The following is a 15,318-nucleotide window of genomic DNA, read 5'->3' on the forward strand; positions in this document are numbered from 1 at the left end:
TTTAGTCCATTCTTGCAAGCATTAAGGAGCACTGGTGGCATAGTCTGTAGCATGTTGCACTGCTATCTGAAAGGCTGTGTGTCTACAGCAGTTCGAATCCACCAACAGCTCCTCAGGAGAGACATGTGCAGTCTCCTCCCATTAAGATTCACAGCCTCAGCAACACAATGAAGGGTTGTCATGTGCCATAATTGCCTTGACAGAAGTAGTTTTGGCTTGGTTTGCAGGCAGAAGATATTAAAGGGGTGTGTGTGTGTGTGTGTGTGTGTGTGTGTGTGTGTGTGTGTTTCTCTATACCACTTCTCAAAGAAAACTGAATGCTGGCTTACTTTCAAAGCCAATCCAGGACTGATTGAGGATGAATTGGGAAGGCCTTTAAGCAGGATGTAGGAAACTGAAACAGAGAGCCTAGACCAGAGTTCAAATCCCTCTCTACCTTCGTTCTTATGGTAACACTCAAGGCTGCAAAGAAAGTTCTTGGTGGCTTAAGCTGTTATGCTCTCATCTCTCATTTTACATCTTCCTTTCAAGCAATGATTCTCACCCCTAATTTCACAGGAATATCACCCAGGGAGCCTCCAGCCCCCTACAGCAAAACTGTGTATATGTGTGCATGCATGCACTTTTCTGAGGAATTGATCAGAGCCTCAAAGGGCAGTGTCAAAGATGGCATAAGCACATGCGTGCTCTGAGAAAGAACTGTGGTTCCAGGCTCACTCAACCATCATCCCAGAACCTATCCGTGCAGGCAAGACTGAGCTCTCTGAGCTTCAGTTTCCTCTCTCCACCCACAGAGATCAGGGATCATGTTTGCTTGGGTTCCTCAAGTGGCTGTGAGGTTGGAGTGAACTGAAAATCCTGTACAAGGAGCGCTTTAAAAAAAAAAAAGAAAAAAGAAAGAAAGAAAAAAAGCCCAGCCTCTTCTCCACAGGGGAGGCCTGTTATTACAAGGTTAAGGAGGGTGTGGGTGGGGAGGCAACAGAGGCAGTGGGGAGCGGCATTACACATCAAGAAAAGGCCACACACATTAACAAAGCAGCTCACAAATGAGCGCAAATTAATATGAGGCCCAGGGAGAACAGAACATTCACACCGCAGGGGCAAAGCACCCATTGGAGAAGTTAGGCCTTGGCAGGGAGAAGGAGGTAGAGTAGCAGGCAAGGGCCCATGAGGGGAGTTTTCAATGCGGTAGCTAAGAGCAGAAGCCCTAGGTGGGGGTAGGGGGTTCAGGCAGGAGGGAGTAGAAGAAAGTGGTGGGCTTGGGGAGCAGGCAAGAGCACCTGACAGCCTGGCAGGGGAAACTGTACTGTTCAGAATTAGTACCCTGTGCAGGTGCTGAAGGGAAGGGGTGTCTTGCCAGCTTCAGCACATTTGGTTCAATCTTCCAATAGCTAGATGTAGACCACAAAGCAGAGATTCACTGGGGCAGCTGCTACTAACTACAGAGTCCCCCTTCCTCTCCTGAGTTGAGGGAGCAGTGAGTCCAGCTCACTTCAGTTTGGAAGGCCCTTGACACAACTCTATAAGAGAACTGGCCAGGGAAGAGGGACGGCAGTTGGGCTCGAGTGGAATCTTAGACTAGAGTGATATTAAAAATATTGCATTGTCTCTCTGGCGGGAGCACTGACAAGTCAGAAAGAATCCTGGTTCTTAGTGTGTTCTGGAGGTCTCCTACTGTGGTGGGCATTAACCCTTTAGTTGCTGGATCAGAAGAAGGTGAAGGACTTATGCCAGGACAGTGAGAGGGAGACACTCAGAGGCGCTTAGAGCAGGAGTTCTTTACCTGGCCTTGTAGGCAAGGAGTTGCACTGCCAAGCCAAAGGCAAGCATTTTGGATCCTCCTTGAGCAATCTCCTCCCATGCAATTTCAGTCTCTGAAAACTCACTGGAGGGTCAGCTATGAGTGGATCTGTCTGACTCAAGGGCAATGAAAGAGAGAGAGAGAGACTGAGAGAGAAGAGAAAGGGGTGGGGGGAAGAGGGGAGGAGAGGAGAGGGAGAAAAGAAAATAAAATTAAAAAGCCCTGGCAGTAGAGTGTGTAACATGCTGGGCGTCTAACTAAAAGACTGGTGGTTTGAATCCACCAGTTGCTGGTATGGAAGGAAAATAGGTAGTCTCCCTCCATCAAGATTTACAGCCCCAGAAACCTGAAGGAGAGTCATTTTGGTATGGGGAGTCACTCCATGGCAGTGGGTAGGAAGTAAAGAACATGAGACCAGATGAGTGAGGTGGTAGTCAAGTAGTGAGTAGTGTGGTAGTCATATGGTTCAATGGTAGAATGTCAACACTGATCCTGGAGCCAAAGGTCCTGGGGACATAGAGAGTCACTAGCAGTCAACTACGACTGGGAGCTTGAGGTGTCTTTTCTGCAAGACAAGGCGAAGTCAGTGAAAAAAAATCCTTCCTTTACTCCCTAGCAAAAGGAGGGCCAGACTCTGGCTGCGTTAAATAGCTGTGTTAGGCCCATGCCCATTGTGCCAAACCTTTGTTCCTGCCTAATTTCCACTTATACATGGTGCCACACTGAGAGTCCTAGGGTAGGAGTCTAGGGGAGACATAAGCCTATTTCAGGGCCAAATAGCTTACAGTCCGAGCCTATTAGGAGAGGGCACTGGAAAGAAACTAATTGAGTGTTGTTTTGTTGTGCTTTTTATCTTTTTTACTTATTGAAAAACTATAGTCTAGAAAGAGAAAGTGGAGGGCCATACATCTAATTAATGCCAGAGCTGGAGCAAGCAGCGAGCAGCGTCCCTGCGTCCCAGCCCAGTGTATCTTCTATTGCCTTCTTTGCTATTATCCCAAGTCTTCATTATAGTCGAGGGAAAATGCCAGAATATCCTCAGGGCCAGCCTTACACATAGGTAAACACGATGTGATCAAATATGTCTCTTCAATTGCCTGTCACCGTGCCTGAAATTCCACCATTGGTGATTCATTCCTTCAGATCTTGAAGCTCTCTGGGCTTTCAGGAGAAAAGAGAAGGGGGATTTATTGACAATCACCGAGAGAAAGGCTTGGCACATTGGACTGGGGCTATGTGGATGGGGGAGGAGCACCAGCACTGAGTCCTAGGAGGAAGATACAGGCTAGGATAGGCATTGGGACTCAGGGTAAGAGCTCAGATCACTCTAAGGGGGTAAGGAGGGAGGATCTGATGTATTCTCACTCAAAGCTTTGTCAGACCACAGCTTAGGCACTCAGGAAGCATTATCCCTCAGAGGGGAGACTGCACTCTGACCCGGGAGGCCTGAATCACCGTTGGGTGGCCCACGCCAGGAGAAGGGCGGCAGAGTGAAGGATAACATCAGGCTGTCTGGAGTGGCTGCAGGGCACTTTATTAAGAGGAGCAGGCTGGGCGAGATGGATGTGACAAGGCAATCTATGAAGACATCGAGAGGAGCCTCAGCTGCAAGAGGGATGGGTTGCGAGACTGCCAGGGAAAACTGGGTGTGGAGTGGGCCTGTACTGCGTCTCCCCCAGAGACTTGCTGGCCGCAAGTGGCCTGAGGGCCAGCATGCTGCTGCTTTCTGTGGCCACATCGGACTGCCATTCTAATTCGGCTCCTGAGCTAGGAGACAGTGCAGTTCTGCAATTGCCCCTGGTTCCCAAGGAGGCCTCTGAGCTTGTCCTGTTCAGTGGCAGTTGTAGCATATTTATGTTGGAGGGGTTTCAGGGTGACAATCTGGTGGGAGGGGCAGGGAAGAGGCTTAGCAGATTTATCTCAAAACAGCCTGCCTGGCTCTATTATCTTCAAGAATTTGCTAGGGATGGCAGGAGTGGGAAAAGTGTTTCCAGAAATTTGAAGACAACTCCTGAATCTGTGTTGGTTCAGCAAACTTAGATCATAACTTTGCAGGTAGATTTGGGGTGGCTTAAGGATGACCTGCATAAGCTAAAACTCCAAAACTTAGCCCCTTACCATCTAGTCGATTCCAACTCATTGGGTCTCCCCTATTCCAACCCCATCATCCTGTCTTCACGGCTGTGTTTACAAGAGGAGACTGACCATCTTTCTCTTGTGGAGCCGCTGGTAGATTCTAATGGCTGCCCTTTCAGTTAGCAGCCTGATCTGTGATTATGCACTAGGCCACAAAGCCTCTGCTAGTCCTGCTGTTCATTTCAGTAGTCTGGGCGGTACCCAGAACCTGTAGTTTTGACCAAAGACATAAAGAATCAATCATGAAGGCAACCCTCTGCTGGCTGACATGATCAGTGTGCTTCCTGAAAAAGCATCTCTGGGGACCCCAAGGGGTTTCTACCCAAACTCATGCAGTCCTGGAGTTGGATGGACACAGTATAGGAGGAGGCTGCTGTGGAAATTTGCTACTAGTATCAGGAACTCGCGGGAGCTCTGGTGGTTTAGTGGCAAGGACTTGTGCTGCAAGTTGTTTGAATCCACCAATTGCTCGATGGGACAAAGACGGGCAGTCACCTAACATGAGATGCACTGCCTCTGAAAATCCACTACAGAGTCAGTTGTGGGTCAATTCTAACTCAATGGTACACAACAACACCAGTAATTAGAGACCCGGAGGCAAGATTATGTCTCTGGTCCCATTCAGATCTTCCCGAACAATCTCTCCCAACTTAAGGCCAGGTCATCATCCCTAAGCCCTATGTCATGGGCACTGCCTGGGAAGGATGACATTTCACAATGGAGAGACTCCCACCAAGGAATAGAATCAGTGATTTGGAGAAGATGGAATTTCACATAGTCAAGTTAGGGGCTGCAGTTAGAATTTCTTCTAAGCTTAACTTCCCAGCAGCCCCCTCCTGCCTTGGAGACAGACTAATCCCTGACATTTGTCTGGTGGCTTTATGCTTTTCAAAGCTCCTTCACATCCATCATCTCCACTGAGCTCTGCAAACATCCTCGTGAAGGAGGATGGGAAGGTGCTCTTGTCCCTGTTTTGACCAACAAGGAAACTGAGGCCCCCAAAAGATTCGTGGCTCATCCAGGGTCACACAGCCATTCTTTCCAAGAATTCAGAATTAAAATGCATCTCCTAACATCCAGCCCTGTGATCGATCTTCCCACCTCATATGTGGATTCCCCCCACAGTACTGAAGAGGTGCCCAGTACCTGATCAGCACCTGGCAAATAAAAAGAAACAAAGCAGCCCACTGCCGAGGAGTTGATTCTTGCTTATGGTGATTTCCTGTGTGTAGAGCTCAGTTGTGTTGATCACTGACAAGGTTGCCTTTGAGGTGCTTCCAGCTCTTTCAGGGTTGGGACCTTCCAGAAGCAGACCACCAGGCCTTTCTTCCAAGGCATGGGGGGTGGGGGGTTTGAACCAGTAACTTTTCCGTTAATTGTCAAGCGCTTAATTGTCTGTGCCACCTGAGGACTCTGAATTTCGTATAACAGATGCTGAGAACTATTTGCTGAGTAAGTAATGGATATGTGAGGACAAGGCAGGGAGGAACACAACTTTTAAATGGCTCTCTTTGCAAGATCAGAATGTTGTTGTTGTTAGGGGAGCCCAGATGAGAGAGCACAAGAATGCCATGTTGTGTCTCCATTCAGGGGCTTAAAGCTCCCAAAAGGACCAGTAAGGAGTCTACCTATGGGTAGAGCATGCACTCTCATCCTGTCTGAATACCCACTTCTCGTGTTCTAGACGGTGGCTCCCCTAGCCATGAGGCCTTGCCGTGGGAAATGTGTCTGTAGGGTCTCTACACCCCCAACCTCCACCTTGGTCTAGCACAGCTCAGTCCTCACAGTAACAGATGGCTTAGCACCTGTCTCCTGGGCTGCTACTTGCAACAAGATTGTCTGCTATTCTTTTTTTTTTTTTTTTCTTCCCTATCTTCTGCAGGACGTGGTATAGAGTAGGTGTGGTGGTGGTGGAGGTGTCACATCGAAAGAACTGAGTTGCAGAGGGAGGAGCACTCCCTGGTGCTGGGTTCGGAAGTCAAGATCCCTGCTTCCGAGGGTTTCCACCTCTTCTGACAAACTGACCACTTTGTAGCCTAGTCAGAAAAATGGGAAACAGGAGGGGATGACGACAGGCTTTTTAAATTAGACAGCCCTAAATTTGAGATCCATTTGGCTTCAGCTCATGACCCTACTAGGTATTGTTGGAGTTAGATGCTGAGAGGGACCTCACTGACAGAGCAGGAGTGGCCCACAGGGGCCCACTGTAGGGGCTTAGTGGTAAGGAGGTGCTCTGCCAATCCAAAAGCATGGCTAGCCCTCTATTAACAGTCTGATACTGTAAATCGCATGAGAGCAGACTGCCCATCTTTCTTCTGCTGAGCCGCTGGTGGATTCAAAGCGGGTTAGCAGCCTAACTCCCTATGCCAGGAGATCACCCGTTCGGCTCTGCCCCATTGGGTGGCTATGAGTCTGAATTGCTTCCGAGGCTCTAGGGTTTGATTATGAGAACATTTCACCAGGTCTCTCTCCAGCAGAGCAGCCTGTGGGGTCCAAAAGCCCTGGTCACCACACAGTGACTAGAGCAATGGGCTCCAGAATATGAGAGGAGCTGAGGACGGCACAGGATAGAGCAAGGCTCAGATCTGTCGTTATGCGTGGTTGCCGATTCAGTGGCACCTAACAACAACAACAACAGTATTTGAGACTATCTGCCTTTGCTTCACAGAGCCTCAATTTTCTTTCTGCACAATGGAAAGACAGACCCCCTACCACACAGACAGGATGGTGGAAGGAGAAAATGGAAGTAAAGCTCAGCGCCCAGCACTTAGTGCTCACCACGCAGCAGGAGTCAGTACTTGAGCCACTGCCTCCCCAGCTCCCCCGTGGGGGCCTGGCCATGGTGTATGGGGGGGGTGTAGAGGGGTGCGCGGAGGCTCTGGCTGGATTGCGGGCGGCGGCAGGCAGCAGATGCTGTGTTTACCAGCTCTCCTGCTAGTTCGCCACCTCAGCCACGGTTCTGGGGCCGAGCCAGTCGCCTCCTTCTTTAAGATTCCGGTCACAGCAGGGGCTGGTTTCTAAGGCAAGCGTGATCTTTCTCTTCCTACAGACGCCGCGGCCGCGACCGTCGGCGCTGGGCACGGCCAGGTGCAGCGCGCGAGCCGGCGACAGGGTGCCCGTACCGGCTGCCACCCAGCCCGGCCCAGAGAAGCCCCGACAGTAAGTACCACGCTGGCCCCGGTTCGCCAGGGGCTCGCCAGAAATGGGGCGGAAGGAGCTCGAGGCACCGGTCTGCGGGATGGGGGGAGGGCTTGGCAGCCAACTGCTGGACGCCTGGGGAGGAGCCTCAAAGTGACTTGGGGCGGCGCTCCGCATGGGCCCCCTCCTCCGGATGCGCGCCCGTCCAGAGCTCGCCTGCATTCGCTGCACAGAGCTGGCTTCCGAGGTACTCGCCTCTTTCCCTTCCCAACTCATCCTCACCCTCACCTCCTACGCGGAGGGATCAGCCCCGCGGGGCTTCCGCACAACGTTGCCCACGAGAAACTTGCAAGGCAAGATGCGGGAGGCTGAGGGGTTTGGTCGCCTGTGAAAAAGTGGCGGTGGGAGCGGTAAGTTGTCAGCTGTGGAGGAGGGGGGGGGGAACCAGGAGAGAGGAGGGAAGGAAAGAGCCAACAGCTGGGAGGGTAGCCACCTGCGGGGAGGGGCGGCGTAAGCGCTCTAGGTTCTTTGGCCCCGCCCTCCCCGCATAGGCTCCGCCCTTGCTGCACAGGCCCCGCCTTCTCCACGCCACGCCTGAAGCTCTGGCAGGGTGCCCAATGCGAAGTGCTCTAGACTTAGAGTGCAACCCCAACCCTGTGCCCGTTGCTCCAGAGCACTTTGATGACCTTCCCCTCCCCTGGCCTTCCCCCTGGGAGCCAAGCCTCAGCATTCAGGGAGCGCCTTACAATTTGAGAAACAAAATCACCCTATGAAGGTGGCAGGTTAACTGTCAGAACCTTGCCTAGAGGGAATATGCTGGTGCATCCCTGTCACTTCCCCCCACACACACACACACACCCTGTGGGCTTTGTAAGATTCTTTGAGGTCACAAAGGTGAGTTTATCCTAAGACACACAGTCGTCTTCCCAGAGAAGACCCAGATCTCTATTCTGCTCCTCCCTCTCCTCAAGTTAATGATGCCACGCAAGTAATGGTGATTGCAATAGCTACCGTTATGTGCCAGGTATCCTGTGGTAGTAGGAATTATTCCTCAATAAGAACAGGAGCTGGCATTCTCTCAGGGCTTTCTGTGTGTCAGGCACAGCTCTAAGTGTTTTACTTACATTGTCTTATTTAAACTTTAAGGCAACTGTAAGGTAAATAATAGACTTGTTTTACAAATAAGCAAATTAAGGTCTACGCTCATTTCAACCCAGTCTGACTTCAGCATTCTCATTGTTAATCATTACAAAGAGGCTAAATTGCCTTTCACTCTTCTCAGCACCCCCCAACCCAGAGCTCTGCCATTCCCCAGTCCCCAGTTTCACTAAGGAGGGAAGGGGTCCAGGTTGACAGAGAAAGAGAGCCTTTTAGAGAAGATGGAAGGTTCTGCATGGATTTGGGGTTTATTGTTGTACTAAGTGTCGTGTCTGTAATATCAATAAGTTGTTCTGCTTTATAAGTTTTATTAATTAGACAACTGTCTGGTCTGCTAGCTTGAAGTTGTTAATCCAATATTATGGCTCTATCTGAGTAGCTATGTTAGGAATTATGTTCTAAAAAAGTTATTTTTAGAGCCTTACTTCTCATGCTGGGTAAAGTCAGAATTTCCAACCTCCTGAGGAGGGAGACTCAGCCAGGACTTCTATAGCAAGAGCAGTAGCTGCTGCTAAGACAAAGCCTCCCTGGTGGTTCGATTCTACCCGACTCTGCATTCTCCTATGCAATTTACAGCCTCAGAAATCCAATGAAGGAAAAGTTATGAGTTGGTTTGAGTTAAATGAGTTATTGATATTCAGTCTCCCTTCTGAAGGATCATTCCTATGAACAGAAATGTTCCTGTGTTCACATTCTAGCCCTGAAATTATCTTTATGTAACCTCCTGCCACTTGTCCTTGCTCATTAATAGAGTTTGCACACAGATCCACATCAGTGTAGACACACATTATGTAAACTTCGTGGCTTTGATTTAAAAAACAGTGGCTCTATCTGCATCTGGTAGTGTATATAGTCCATAGAGAGCTGCACAGCTCATCCAAAGGCCACACTTTTCAGGCTCTTTGATTCCACCAGCTGTTCCAAGGGCAAAAGATGGCCAGTCTACTCTCACATTATTTATAGCCTTGGAAACCCATTAGGAGGTCAGCTATGAGTCAGTTCTAATGGTAAATGGAGAGTGAAGGTTGAGGGTTGAGTGAGGTTGAGTGAAGGTTGCATCTAAGGGAGGCTCATCCTTCCCGCCTCCTCCAATGAGAGGAGAGGCCTTCCCTTCTATAACTTTAGGGCAGTTTATTAACTGTAGCTGATAATCCCAGACTGGATGGACTGCCTGTGTGCTGGTTGTCTCTGTGGCGTCTTCTGACTATAATCAGTCATTTCACAAAGCTGCACAAAATAAGTCAATGGAGAACACTTGTCCTCTGACCTCATCTCTGCCACTAGAAATTAAACCTGCCTTTCCGCTATTTCTGAATCTGTTCTATGTTTTCTTCTCATTGCCGTGGCTTGAACACCTTGAATAGTCGGGTTTTCCTCTTCCCTAAATCTTTCTTATAAATTGTATGAGGCCATATTTGCCACTCCATTTCTGCAACGCTCTTCTCTTCCTCATCCATTTGCTGGATTCTCACATTCCTTCAGAACTCAGTTTGAGGGTCTGCTGGGGGTCAAGGAGCAGGAGGAGATACACTCCTTCAGGATGCCACAGCATCCTTTGCTGCCTTTTGTGATACCAGGTGACACAAAGCTTGTCTTTTTCACATATCTATGAAAATGGGCCCTGGTGGTTATATGGTTGCATGCTCAACTGATAACCGAAAGGGTGATGATTCAAACTCACCCAGCTTCCATAGGAGAAAGACCCAGTGCTTCTCTAAGATTATAGCCAAGAAAACCCAAGAGGAAACATTTTACTCTGTCTCATGGGGTTGCTTTGAGTTGAAAAGGCATCTAACTCAATTCCCCACCTTAGCCATCAATCTCCCTGATGGGGAAGATTTCTTGACCTCCAGCACCCGGCACAATGCCTGCCACATAGGTGCTCAGCTAAGTGTGTGCCAACAATATGAGCGAATGAATTTCAGCTAAAAGCAGCTGGAGAGAGCCCCTGACACCAGCACAGGACTCTGCTGTTATTCCCCTTATGATCAGGGAAATGGGAGCTGAATTCACATGAATTCGCACCAGAGAACCCCAGCCCTGTGGATTTTGATCACTGGAAAATTAGAAAGACTCTGTAACTGCCCAAGCCTGAATGTTTGGGGAAGGATTCTTCTGGTTAATAGAATATTCTGGTAACTGAAGATGAGACCAAGGGGTGGGGCTGGGGGACAGGAATACTTTTTTCCTCACCCTTTTTTTTTTCTCTTTCTTTCTAAAATGCCCGGGTCTGCTTTTCTACGTTAGTGCATCTAGTCTGCAGTCCATCATCAGATCGTGACCGCAAGAAGGAGCCTGCAGAGTCCCGCACAATTCCCTAGGATTCTGGTCACAAAGCCCTCTCCACTTCTGTTCTCCCCCCCTCAGAGACAGGGAAAAGTCCACCCAGCTCTGTGAAGTTTAGAGGTTTACTGCCATTCAACTCTCCCACAGGGACAGGGGAAGCCCAGTAAACAGCACGGGGTGGGGATGGGGGTGTCTCCTGGTATTTGGGTATGAACTCACACCTTCTGTGATTGACAGGATATGCTCTCACACTGTGACTTAAATTCTTCTATGAAGGGTTCCCAACCTCACCCTCCCTTTTCTGACTCTAGCTTAGGAAAGACCTTATCATCCTTGCCTTCATCTCAGCAGGGAGATGCAATTAGGCCAAATGAAAGGTGGCCCCATTGCCCTGAGGCTGCAGCAGGCATCTCTGGACACCTCTCGACTGGGTGGCCAGGCCTCTATCACAGTACCCTCTACTGTCTGGTTGCTCCTTGGCCTTGTTTCTGCCCTCCTCCTGCCTGAACTGGTTGGAGTATGTGGAGATGGCACACACGGAGGAAGCCAGAGTGGAGGCTGGGGTGTCCTCACAGGAGGTCAGCCTGGCTTCTGCCTGGTTTTGCATCTGAGCTTCAGCTGCTAACTGCCTCATCTCATTCAAGGCCAGGGTAGCCAGATGGGCATCTAGGCAAAGCAGGTGGCTCAATGTGCCTATTCTGCCTAGCTTAGGACTAGACTTAAGAGCCCTGATTGTGCAGTGGTTAAGTATTCAGCTGTTAACCAAAAGGTTGGCGATTTGAACCTACTGGTCACTCTGTGGGAGGAAGACATGGCCATCTGCTCCCATAACGATTCTAAAACCAAAATAAACTTGCTGCCGTCGAATCAATTCTGACTCATAACAACCCTCTGTCGAGTTTCTGAGGCTGTGTATCTTTGCATGGAGAGAGAGCTCATCTTTCTTCTCTGGAGCTGCTGGTGAATTTGAACCACTGACTTTTTGGTTTGCAGCCTAATGACTATGCATTACACCCCAGGGCTCCTTTCCATAAGCGGGAGCTTCTGGGAACTTCCCAACAAGTAACTGCCTCCAGCAGCCAATGACCCAGGGCTCAAATAGTGCCCTCAGGGGGCTACTTGGCAGGAGGCAGCTGCACAGGTCTTGGGCAATACCTCCTGAAGCCTGTTCAGCTGGCTAGCTGTCCCTGCACCCTCCACGGACAACATAAAGATTGCCGTCGTTATATGTATGTATGAATTGGCTCATAACTGAGCATCCAGTGGATATGCAGGAGGCTGTAAATCACACAGGAGGAGATTGCCCACCTTCTCCCTCAGAAAGTGAGGAAGTGTGAGGGTGGCACAGGATAGGACAGAGTTCAGATCTGTAGTTCATAGGGTGTCGTATTCAGTTCGATGACACTTAACAACAACAACTCCCTCAAAGTGGCTGGTGGATTTGAACCATTTGTCTTTGGGTTGGCAGCACAACTCCTTACTTACTAGGCCACCAGAGTTCCTTTCCATAAAGAGCTGTTGTATACTGCTGAGTCAGAACCAATCCATCACTTACTCTCCAGTGGGTTTTCAGAGGCAGTTAATCACACAGGAGAAGATTGCCCATGTATCTCCCTCACAGTGGCTGGTAGATTCGAACCCCCTACCTTTGGGATGTCAGCGCCACCAGAGATCCCTTAGAGTACATCCTTGGAAATCCAATAGGAGTAGTTCTGCTTTTGTCCTGTAGGGTCATTTTGATTCAGAAGCAACTTGAAGAGAATGGGTTTGGGGATTTTTTTGGGGTGTTTTTTGTTTTGTTTGTTTTTAGTTTTATGACAAGACTACTCAGCCTCTCTCCTCACAAGCTCCCTGTAAGAGAGAGAACCTTTTGGAGCTCAGCAGAGTCAGGCAAGAGAGAGGGAGGGAGTGAGAGGCCTTTTCTCTGTCTTACTCAGAATCTGCTACAGTTTCTTGCTCCCCAGCTAAACTAACTCCAGCAACTTCCCACCACCACTCGGGACAGAGCCTTCATGCCCACTGGTAGACACTCCCTGCTCATCCTCTCTCTATGCCTACCCTTGGTACTTTCATGGCCTTTCTCTACTTACCCATTTCTGACCTGTCCTAAAGTACCCAGCTGTAGCCTTCCTCTGGCAAGCCTCTGGAAATCAGCAGAGGGTGGATGAGGGTTGAAGTCAATATCTTTAAGGGTTTCTGCCAACTGAGTTGCTCCGGCTATTTGACCAGAGTCAGGCACTCGGTACAGCCAAGGCTAATGGGCCAGGCCTTTGAGGCCCAGCAGCCTCGCAGTGAGGAGGGCACAGGGACAGCTAGCCAGCTGAATAGGCTTCAGGAGGTTTTGCCCAGATCCCTGTGCAGCTGCCGCCTGCCAAGTAGCCCCCTGAGGGCGCTATTTGAGCACTGGGTCTTTGGCTTCTGGAGGCAGTTACTTGTTGGGAAGTTCCCAGAAGCTCCTGCCCACACCTGCTCTCCCTTTTCGGTCTCCAAGCTTTGTTTACAGTTCAGCCCGTGGCGGAGTGGAGCATAGGATCCAAAAGGAGAGAGAAGTCTGGGTGGCCAAGGGACCCTCTCCCAGCATAGCGTTCTCTGCCAGAATTCCATGGCCCAGCCTGGCCTCAGAGAGACGTGTTCACTGAGGGGAAGAATTCAGGCCTGTTGCTCTCTTCCTTGCCAACTCCACTTTCCCCATCACGGTCATTCCCTCCCACCTTCTGGAATCCTCTTGGCTTCCGATTTTCTGTTGTCTGGCTCATTCTCTCTCACAAGACACGTGCAACCTCTGGTGGCTGGGGGGTTTGATATAAGTCAGGAAGGTGCCCAGAGCTTCTCTCACTGTCAGTATCCTCATCTGCACAACAGAGAAGGTGGTCAGCAGAATATGATAGCAATTCTTCTCCCCCCCCCTTACAGATTAAATTCTGTCCACCCCCTCAAAATGTGTATTGTAATTCCTAGAGGCAAGGATGGTGAAGCTTCATGTCACATACTTTGGACATGTTGTTAAGAGAGGCTGTTCCTTACAAGAGGACAGCATGCTTGGAAAGGAGAAGGGTCAGCAAAAGAGAAGACCCTCAACTAGGCGAATTGATATAGTGACCACAGCAAGTGTGTCAGGAAGCGTGAGGGTGGCACAAGAGAGGACAGGGTTCATATCTGTTGTTCGTAGGGTTGCTCTGAGTCATACTCGACAGTACCTAACAACAACAACAACAATAACAACCACCACCACATGTTTGTGGTTAAAATCCCTTTTGAGAACAGGCCATCTTTGTTATGTGTGTGTGAGGTAGGATTCGAATATTGTGGGTCTTGAGTCAGTCTCTTTTGAGCAGACCACATGAAGATCACCCAGGAACAGAAGCTTAGAAGAGACAAAGCTGTCTTCCAGAAGCAACAGAGAGATAACTCTTCTCCTCTAGGGCCAGCACCCTAAAGTCAGACTTCTAGCATCCCAAAATGTGAACGGCTCAATTTCTGCTTACTGCATCCACCTACTTTTGGTATTTCTATTAGAGCAGCACTAGATAATTAAGTATGTGAAGTGAAGTTGCATCATTCTTGCCTCTATGGAGCATTCTGACTACACTTTCCTCTAAGACAGATTTGTTTGTTCTTTTGGTGGCTTAGTGGTTAAGGAGTTGTGCTGCCAACCCAAAAGCAAGCAGTTCAAATCCGTCAACTTCTCCAAGAGAGAAAGCTGGGCAATCTCCTCCCATGCAATTTATACAGTCTCTGCAAATCCACTGGAGTGTCAGATATGGGTCAAATCTGATTCATAGACACACAACAACAACAGATAATTGAGACACCACCCCTTCCAAAGAATTTGATCATCACCAATCCTATACCAGAAGCTTTCTCATTACCTTGTGGTCCTTTAGCAGGACTAGGGAGCAACTTCAGGGCATTTAGAGAATAGGTGAGAAATGGAGAGGGCCTCTAGAAAGGTAAAGCAAAGGTCCCTGGGTGGTACAAATGGTTTGGCACTTGGCCAGTAAACCAAAAGATCTGCAGTTCAGAGCCACCCAATGGCAATGCAGAAGAAACAGGCCTGGCCATGGATCACTGCTATGAAGATTACAGCCAAGAAGGTCCTGTGGAACAGTCCTCCGTATGTCTGGAACACAAGGGTTCTCTCCTAAGTCTCAAACCAACAATTAAAACCTAATGAGCAGCAAAATGCTAAAGCAAATTAAAGCTAAAACATGGTGTTAGCAAGCACAGCTCCTCTGCAATGCTTGCCTTCCCCCAAGTCTTTTCCTTTCTCCTTCACTCTGTCCCAGTTCGTCTTCTCCTCTCTTCCCTTCTGCCTTGTTTTCTCAGCTTTTCTTCCTCTCTCCCTCATGGCTCTGTCTGGCCCCCTTTCCTGTTCAGATGTCTTCTCCTCTTGCTTGTCTTTTCCCTGCCAGTTGTCTTTCCACCTCCGGCTCTGTCTGCCTCTGTCTCTGCCTCCTTCGGAAATACTGGTGTAGTACACAGAGGGTGGAACTGTGGTGTCTGGGGTTCTTACGAGTGACATGACGACGCCTTTCTCAGCTCCCAGGAATATTTCACTGCTCCAATTCTCCTTCGCTGTCTTCTGCCTGTGATAGGTGAGGGGCCTACAGGGAAAAGATCTCCCCGCAGCAAACTTCACCAATGCTCAGTGGAAACAGCTTCTGACCTTGTGACCCACAGTGCCATATGGCATCAGCCTCACATCTGGCACAGCCCGCACATCTGTCACTGGGCTGGCAGCCCCTGCAGGGAGGGTTTAGAAGCATGTCTGGGCCTATTAGACAACTTGTCTGAGTCTA

The 15,318-nt window shown here is 49.4% G+C and overlaps 1 protein-coding gene across 1 annotated transcript in view; it reads left to right on the forward strand.

Annotated features, from left to right (window-relative positions):
- The first annotated feature begins 7,268 nt into the window (after nt 1-7,268).
- Nucleotides 7,269-15,318, forward strand: part of FRMPD3 (FERM and PDZ domain containing 3) — a 135,385-nt gene continuing 127,335 nt past the window's right edge. Inside the window, exons 1-2 of the mRNA XM_006889946.1 lie at nt 7,269-7,450; nt 7,627-7,699. Coding sequence (XP_006890008.1) covers nt 7,269-7,450; nt 7,627-7,699 — 255 coding nt within the window. The remainder of the gene's footprint in view (nt 7,451-7,626; nt 7,700-15,318) is intronic.

The sequence above is a fragment of the Elephantulus edwardii genome, unplaced genomic scaffold (genome assembly GCF_000299155.1).
Source record: "Elephantulus edwardii isolate Elephantulus edwardi_28Jun2011 unplaced genomic scaffold, EleEdw1.0 scaffold00083, whole genome shotgun sequence".
Taxonomy (NCBI): Eukaryota; Metazoa; Chordata; class Mammalia; order Macroscelidea; family Macroscelididae; genus Elephantulus; species Elephantulus edwardii.